The following is a 9,044-nucleotide window of genomic DNA, read 5'->3' on the forward strand; positions in this document are numbered from 1 at the left end:
CCCCCTGACCCCCTTGTATTCTGACCCAGAGCACTTCAGCCTGCCTTTCCTCTGACCCAGTGCTGCCTGTTGAGGATGTGAATTGTTCTTTGACATGAACTGCCACACCCGTCTTTCCTCCCTGTCAAGTCTCCCAACCTCTGGTATGAACCACATGACCAGCTTCATAGGAGCACAAGAGCTGTACACAGTTTATGTGGAGACCAGTTGCAATCTGAGACCTATGGCCCCTTGAGGCTCCAGATCCTTTCTACCCAAGAGAACATCCCCAAGCAGTGGGACTCGGGATGGGTTATAGGACCAGTTGGCCTGCTTCATCAGTAGCCTCTGATTCTAGTAGTGCTCTGAATATACTTTGTCTCAAGGCCACACCTAGGCCACTTCTGAATGGAGTAGCACTGGGATTGATAAATTCTGATTTGGTCCCTATTCCTGGCCTTGGGGATTGCCATGTGATTGCTGCCAGGCATTTCCATTCTCCCCCACTACAATGAAAATTTGTTTGTTAGCATTGAAGATGGGAGCTGGACCTTTGAGCCAGTTGATATGTTATAGATTTTGATTATTGTTGATCGTGGTGTTCCTGTGGAACATTAATTACCAAGGATCTGGGTTTGGGTTTAATGTGTGGTTTCTGAAGGTTACCTAGCCGTGGGGGATGGTGCTGCTGCAGGCTTGTGTCATGGACAATTCCAGCCAGGCAGTGATCTGGATTCTCCCTGGTTTTGTAGGTATTACTTTAAAAAAGTGAGTGATGAGTTTGACTGTGGAGTGGTCTTCGAGGAGGTGCGGGAGGATGATGCCATATTACCCATCTTTGAGGAGAAGATCATTGGGAAAGTTGAGAAGATTGATTAACCTCCAAGGCTCCAGTGATGCAAGGGAAAAAAGAAAGAAAGAGGGAGGTTTTGGGAATGAAGAAGATGGTCCAGAGCAGATGCTTGGGATGCTGCTGCACTGGTGCAGGGCCACCACCAGGGTCAAGGGAGGCACCTCAACTCCTCACAAGGATTTACGCAAGCTACATTTTGCCAGTGAGAGTTCTTGCACCACACATACCTTCCAGGAGGAATCCTGGTGTGGGCTTCTTCTCCCTACCGAATATTAAGTGTAATCTAGCATTGTACAGTTACGTTAGAAAATGTAATATGACCTTGTTTACTAAAGCTGCATATTTTTTATATGTTGTAATAAAAGGAAAATATTTCCAATGTCACAGTGCTCTTATGTAAATGTAAGACATACAGGTACTTCAGAGCTCACCCAAAGTGTACAGCCATCTGTCAAACACAGTGTGAATCTTTGCCTTCCCATTACCATTCCCCAATATCCTGAATGTGGGTGACTTTTAGCTGATGCTACCGTGTGTTCGGGGAGTAGAGAATGCCCTTTGGAAAATTCACTCAAGCTGCTGTTTCAGATGCTGATGTGAAGACCCTACTCCAGCTGGCTTATACAGGGTTTTAAAATCTGGCTGGGAGAAGGATTTTTTATGTCATAGTAGCAAATATAGTTTTCGTCATTTAACCATGCTTGTGTTTTAAGCTAACAGACCTACAAGAGTGGGGTTTTTTTTCTCTCTTTGGCCATAACTTTGAGCAAGTAGCCCCAAGAGGAGAGGATTCAGGTTGAGGAGCTCTTACCACAGTGATCTTCTCATAAAATCATCTACTGCAGTTGTTCGTTACTGAAAGCCAGTATTGACAAGCTGTTTCACACTGGGAATTCCACTTTTGTTCAGTGACTAGAGCCTTTTTGGTCCCATGAGCCTGTCTGAAAGTCCAGCTGCCATGGGAATATCATGGAAATGGTAATGTGGGATTCCAGATGGGAGCAGCAGGCATAGTACTGGAGGCATTCTTTGTGAAGTGCCACTTCACACTCACATTTCTTTGCACATTAGAGGCAATAACCCAAAGATTCTCCATGCAACCTGCTCCCAGCTGGAAGCCATTTCTGAGTGTGTACTTCACCGTAGGACCCTCAGATGTAATTAGCAGTAAATGAGAGTCCTTGATATAAGCTTGCTGCTTAAAACTCAAAATTTAGCATCTTACTGGCCACGTCTACATGAGACACTGACTGCATAGTAGCCCATGACTACTATGAGTAGCACTGTGTGGCAGGAAGCATGATGTGATGCTACTGCGCAACAGTCTCAGGCTACTGTGCAGTCAGCATCACAGAAAAGCCATTCAGCAGCGCTACTATTCAGTAACTCTGGTTACTGCACAGTCATTTAGTACTTGTTAGTCTGTTAGTTACTGCACAGTTAGTCTGCAAATGGTGAAAATTTGTCATGCCCAGGGGTGGAGTGTTGAACCTCAAAATGCTGAAACCTGAGTCTCTGTACAAGAAAATACCAAGAAAGAGCACCTGAAAGTATAACATTTAGAACAAAAATCTCCTCTCCATTCCACACTGAGAGTCCCCATAGTTGCATGGAAAGGAGAGAGATCTCAGCATGTGGCTGCTGCAGGATGATTGCTCCTTATAGTATGGCTGCCTTCCTGTTAAATCCTGACTCGTCTGAGAGGGGGCATTCAGCAGATACTGCGGCAAAGCCACTAATCCCTCTTCCAGCCTTTGGTTGTATTTCTCTGTGTGCCTGATTTACCTTAGTGCATCCATGTAGGACTGTTTAGCACCACTAGAAACTGTTCAGGAATCTCATGAAAGGGCATTTCCCCGAACATAGAAATGACTGCAGAGTTGCCTGGGTTCTTTGGGTTCCAGGACCCCTCTGTTTACAAAGTTGCAAGAATGCAGAGAGCTCATAACCTGAAGTGATTTATGGTTTAAATATGCTCCATACCAAATATGTGAGACAGCCCTGTCAAGAGGAGAGTTTAGTATGCAGTCCTGAGCCTAGTGTCTCAAACTGCACCTGCCTTCTTCCTACAGTTTTCCATAGACCTTCCCTTAATGATGTACTGAGCTGAACTCTATTAATCACCCACACTGAATATTTTCCCTGTGCCAATTAAGTTACCCAAACCCGACCCCCTTCTTTAGATAGCAGCCCAGGCCCTGGCTGCAAAGCAGTGGGCTTCTCTGTGCCACTTTATTTGCACGACAAGCTGGGACATGAGGGCATTCACATCAGCACTGATCTTGTCCACAGCTGTTGTTCTGTTATGTGTTCCCAATACTCTTGTTTTTGCTGCTGCTGCACCTGCTGGCTGCAGTGTTGCTCGAGTGCCAGCTGCCTGCCTGTCACCATGAGGACAGTAGGTGGTGATCTGGTGGGCAGACCTGTGTGCAGGGAGGTTTGTCTCTCAGTATATTGTAAATGTCACAGAGTGCCTTTGAACATAATTTTGTAACTTGCCTCTCACTATGTGAAGTCCAGCAAATCAGAATTTGTTTTCATCCAGGGAACTGCATTGCAAACATTTCTTCCTCTTTTTAAGTTCTGGTCATATTCTGTGTCTGGTGAGATTGTTAATGTACATGACAGTCACAGGTTTTGGGGTTTTTCCCTCCCATTTTCCCTTTTTTTCTAAAGGGTTCCACTGTAAATATGTACATTTTTTAAGCGCAGCATCAGCTGTCAGTGGCATGCCCACCGACGGTATCTCCTGAGCATCCTTGTGTGCTGACTTGTACAATTTTCTTTTAAAAGGTACTTGGATAATAATGAAATAAAATGCCAACATGCAAATAGCTGTTGTGGTCCTTCCTTCTCTGCAGACCTCAAATGTCTGGGCCATGGCTGGATTTGCACCAAGTGTCACCACGGAAAATTAAAAACTTGGAGGAGTTGGAAGACTAGAAGAAAGAAGAAATTTCACACATGCACAAACAAACACAAGTCTCAAAATGGTGGCCAACCACTTGTGGTTAAGAAATGAAAGATCCTTGAAATATCCAATCTATTCAAGAGATGACATTGATAATAAAATAGAAAACTAACAGTACTTTTATGCAGCCAAAGAGTATCCCCAAGTACACCCACTAGAAGAAGCTTTTGACACACTCCAAATAAAAATGTTTGCAATCAGCAAAAATATACCAGTAAAATAAAAACAGTGCAAATATAGCACAGAACATTCAGAACTGAATGAGACGCATGCTGCAGACCAACCTTAGCATTCAGATTACACTGAATCAAGAAGGCAAACACTGCCTGTCAAGCAGTGCAGTAAAAGGCATTCAGCCTACCAGATTTTGCAGCAGTGTTGCAAGCAAAATGGCTGCAGCTTCTCTAGTCCACAACGCAGTTTTTTTTGTCTGAGTTCAAAAAAAATCTCAGTACAGGACATGCCCTGTGTGCTTTACTTGGACTTTACGTGGAGATTGCAACTACGAGTGGCTCACCACCTTGGCTCGGGCTGGCTCACAGAACTAGTTATAGCCAATCCAACTTTTCACCACTTACAGAGCTGCTGGTTACCTGTACTGAAGTTTTCAAGCACATGTTGTTCAATCTTTGGACACTTTCCCCTTGATGTATGGGAAGCCATTCAGTCTAATAATTGCAGTTTGTCTGAGGGTTAACCTCATCTGGTGTATCCTTGAGGGCCCCCTCCCAAATGTCTGTTGAAAGACTGTCCATGAAAAAAACAGCCAGGGCAGGAAAATGCCTGGAGATGCTTGAGTTCAGAGTCTGGAGCTTTGGAGATGGGGTAAGGAGAAAAGGCAAAAGGACCAAGACTCACTACAGTCCCCATGGCAGCCTGTCCTCAGACACTCCCCAGAATGCATGATACTAGCAGCTGTTGCACTATGCGGGCATCAACTTCCACCTAGGGCAAGGATGTCTAGGGTCATCGCCCATCCAGGTACCAGCTTGTCTTGTTTAGCAGCCTTTTCTCCAGCTCAGTGAGCTTTGAAGTGAGCTGTTTGGAGCAGGTAAACGCTAGCTTGTGTTCCTGCCCAGCACTGCCAACACATGGCCGGTTCCTTGTATACATTATTTACTGAGCAGCAGTACATTTGTGTTGTGTAAAATATGTTTTATTTTCCTTGAAAATGCACAGCTTGAGGTCACCCTGGGTTGATACTCCCTCCAGCAGGCTCAGGGCTACAGCAGTCTGCCTCTGTCCTATAAAGTACAAAGTGGTACCCAGTGGGCCTTGCTTTCCTATGTCAATTTGTCTAGAAATGCGCAGTGTCCCTGGAGCTCTGGCACTGCCTTGGCAATAGGATGTGCAAATCAGCAGGTGCTCCCTCCCTTCTGCTCATTCCTTGCTAGTAACATTTTCCCTTTGTTCCTTGGTTTTGTGCTGAATAGTACATAGTATCACACTTGAGGCCAAAGTCCCCCAACCTCTGCTGCTCTGCTGGTTGCTCTGGTATATAAAGCAACTGGTATGCACACACTTCCCAGGTACTGTGTGGAGCCTGAGGGACAGGGGAACTGGTCTCTCTGGCAGCTGTGATAGACCCCTCCCCCATAGTATTGTGCACCCTCTTCAGCCTCCCCCTCCCCCATTGCTAGCAGTAGAACTCACTGGAGCCCCCAGAGGGTATACCATGGTTCCTAGGCCTCTGTTAACCCTGCAGTTGACCCAGGGAGGCACAGGAGGATGAACTTGGCCTTCACAGGTATCTACTTCCCCCAGCAGTTGGGCAAAGGTCCTGTCCACAGAAGGGCCTGGAGCAGAATTCAGTACATGGGTTGCTTCTAGATGAGGGCTGGGGGGTCCTCATCAGGGCAATGTGGACCAGATGGGAAATGGGACTTTTGCAGCAGGGGTAATGCTTCTGCCTCAGAACCAAGGCACCAAGAAGGGCGGGCCCCCCGCAGAGCTCCAGGATTCTCGTGTCTTTCACTTCGGTGGCTGCTGTGAGTGAGTCTAAGGAGCCAACTCCTTGGCCAGATCAGCCTCTTAGCAGGCTCTGGTTTGCACAGTTAGCAGTAATCTGAGCAGTATTAACGTCCTGCTGCCAGCCATGTCTGTGGAAGGCTGACCCCCAGACATGGCTACAAGGCAAAGAACTGATGTCTGCCGTAGCTGCTGGTTTTGGTGAGCTCATCCGCAGGCATCTCCCTAGGCTGCCTTGTCCTGTGCATGTATATAGGAAGCTATGCCTCGGCAGCCAGTGCTTATCAGGTCAGAGGTGTGTTGTCTCACACATGCCACATTCCCCTGAATAGGACACACACTTAGTTTTCAGAAGGCAGAATTAAGAAAAAAAAAGCTTTTTCACTGACTAAAAAAAAAACAAACCTAACTTCCCTGCCCAGGATTAACACAGCATCTGCCCTCTCAGGTGCTCCTGCTGCAGCCACCATGATGGCCAGTAGTGGCAATACCAGCAGTTGCAGTAGGAGACCAACAACCTGTGGCTGCTGCGTTAACCCCCTAGCTGCAAGCTGACTGTGGACACTTGATCCCTCAGCTATAGTAGCAGCAGCAGCACCCCAGGGTGTTTGTGCCCGAAAGCTCACAAAGCACAATTTTTCCAACTATTTAGTTGGTCTAAAAAAAGATACCACATCTACCCAAAGAACGTTGTCTCCCTGTAACAAGTAAGTACTGACGAGACACCCTCAAGCTGCTGCAGAGGTAGCTGCTGGGAAGCCATTGTCCACAGCCAGCCAGCTCCCCCAGGGAGCTCCCATATACTTACTGTAATGCCCCCTGTCCAACATATGCAGGGTTACTTTCCCTTCTTCCCCCTGTCCCCCTTGCCCTTCCCCGTAGTATTTCACTTTGGGACAGGAGCAGTGCAGTGAGCACATGGGGCTCCACAGCTGCTGGATATATTTCCTGGCTTAATATCCATACCGCAATTTCCAGTAGCTAATTTTCAGCAAAGAGATGCATGTGGTATGTGAAAAAATACAGTATTAGCCTCCTGAGGAACAGCACCAATCTGTGCAGTGCATGCCCATCCACAGCATGACCAAGTTTTATTCTGCTCAGCAAACCAGTTAACTCATAGGCTGAATGACACAGAGCTCTTCTTGCTGGGATGTGTCTTTTAGAAATACACAGTTACCTATATTGCTTGTCTGCCTGCCTTCTTCAGCGGCTGAACCAAACAAACAACCAAAAAGCCCAGCCCCCCCCCAGATAAATAAATAAATAAAAGCTGTTTTGCAGTGACCCCAGAATACTCTTTTTAGCATACTGGGGGAAAAAACCTGGATTAAAAAGCAAGGAAATCCTTCCCTCCACACAGCACCACCTTACTGTGCTTTGGCCCATGTTTAACCCCACCAAATAAAAAGCAGCAGGATGTAGGTACAGCACAGCTTGGTAGCTGCATCAGGCCCAGCTACAAAAATCTAGGGGCCTGGAGCCCTTGGGTACCTCCGCAAGGAGGCAGCAGCTAAGCAGGAGCAGGAGGGGTTGGGGCTAAGTGCTGGTTTAGGTGCCTTAAATGGGCAGCTATCAGGCACATAAGTGCCTTTGTGGCTCTAGCCTGTGCTGCCACCTCTAGTCCAGGCTGACATCGTGAGCCACTGCAGAAAAAGAAGGCAGCAGCAAAGCCCGCCAAAGTGCAGGCTGCTTTAGAGGCTACATTCCTCCCACCCTGGGAACTAATACACCTTCCATTCAACTGGCTCAAGGGCTGCTAGCTATCCCCAAGACTCCTCTCTGCTGCTCTAGCTCCCTGAGGGAGCCATAGGCCAGGAGAAGGAAAGTCACAGACCACTGAGCTGTGGATGGCACTACAGGCTGGTGCCATATTCCACTGGAACCAATCCTGCTAGCTGTGTGTTGCCTCTACCACTGCAGCAAATGCTTGCTCTCATGCCCAGGGCCTGGCCTTCCCAGCTCTGTTCATGGTCACAGCACCTTCTAGCTGTCAGAGCAGCACTCTGCAAGTCCTTCTCTTCCCTCCCCAACTCTTCTGAGAGTTTTGTTACCATCTCTCAGCTCAGAACCATCTCCCTCCCAGCAGTGCCTGGTTAGGCTGGGCTGCACTGCCTCCCTGGATGGTTTAACTGTTCAGTGTGGGGTTCCCAGTCTGTCCCATCCTCTTCCTGGACTCTGTCAATGTCTGAGCCCACTTGCTCTCAAGTTGCCCAGCTTCTCTGCTACTGTTGCCAGACTCCCCAATTTCATCTCCAGCTGTGTATCAGATGTTTTCCTTCAGCTCCTGCTCACTGGAGTCCAGTGAGCCTGTGACCATCTTTGCTTGCTTTTAACACATTGGGTTCCAGCCCACAGGCAACAGAGAAATGTGTAAGTATGACCTGACAAACCAAATCAGAAGACTGATACAGAGACCCAGCACTGATTGTTTAAATCTGTGTTATTTTAGAGCTAGTCTCATGATTTTGGAGGCATGACTCAGTGTAGGCATTTGGGGATGGCAACATTGTCTCATTCCCCATAGGCATCACAGGGCACAGGCCTTTTGAGTACTAGTACCAGTCTAGGTGCCAAGCTCAGCTCCCTGAGGTTGCTTGCCTCTTATTCCTGGCCCAAGTCTGGCTCACAGTGCTGGAAGGCATGCACCATCAATGATGTAGCAGGGGCAGAGACTGGAGAAAACAGCACCATGCAGGGAGGCACAACTCCCTGAAACCTGATCCCCAGACCTGCTGCGCCTAGGCCTGAAAAGGGAAAGAGGCACCAGGCAGCATGCAGCAGGATCTTCCCCACAGACTCCATCCCTTGGCACAAAGAACAAAAGGCCAGGCCTCGGGGGACACAGTGATGGGGTGAGTTAAGCCCTAGTGCTGTAGTCCATGCCCATGGGGCAAGCTCTGTTTCTAGGTGCCATGAACTGGGCTGGTGGTTTTCCCAGCCAGATGAGCAGGATGTGGAGGTGGGGGGTTATAATTCATCTCTGGCTTCAGTGGCATCTGATGGACTTGTCCCATTTACATCCTCAGGGGACTCAACCACCTGGAGAAGAGTGGAATGATTACTATGGAAACCCCCACCCCAATGGAAGACAGACCAATAGGGCCAGGGTAGATGCTGTAAGGTCCATGCATACTAGGAAGGTGCATATGAGAACCTGGTACATGCTGCCTCTTACTCTCATCATGTGGGGCGGGGCAGGGCGGGGCAGGGCAGGGCAGGGCGTGTGTGTGTGTGTGTGTGTGTGTGTGTGTGTGTGTGTGTGTGTGTGTG

General features: G+C 47.9%; 2 protein-coding genes across 2 annotated transcripts in view; one reads left to right on the plus strand and one right to left on the minus strand.

Moving 5' to 3' along the window:
• The window catches only part of AXIN1 (axin 1), a gene marked incomplete at its 5' end in the record, with an annotated part of 122,101 nt that extends 120,885 nt beyond the window's left edge, over positions 1-1,216 (plus strand). Inside the window, one exon of the mRNA XM_019507389.1 lies at positions 732-1,216. Coding sequence (XP_019362934.1) covers positions 732-858 — 127 coding nt within the window. The remainder of the gene's footprint in view (positions 1-731) is intronic.
• A 6,732-nt stretch (positions 1,217-7,948) lies between these two features.
• Positions 7,949-9,044, minus strand: part of PDIA2 (protein disulfide isomerase family A member 2) — a 12,229-nt gene continuing 11,133 nt past the window's right edge. Inside the window, exon 11 of the mRNA XM_019507503.1 lies at positions 7,949-8,813. Within this exon, the coding sequence (XP_019363048.1) occupies positions 8,742-8,813 (72 nt within the window). The 3' untranslated portion in view covers positions 7,949-8,741. The remainder of the gene's footprint in view (positions 8,814-9,044) is intronic.

This window comes from Gavialis gangeticus, unplaced genomic scaffold (assembly GCF_001723915.1).
Source record: "Gavialis gangeticus isolate Ggan-Ray unplaced genomic scaffold, GavGan_comp1, whole genome shotgun sequence".
In the NCBI taxonomy this organism is placed as follows: Eukaryota; Metazoa; Chordata; order Crocodylia; family Gavialidae; genus Gavialis; species Gavialis gangeticus.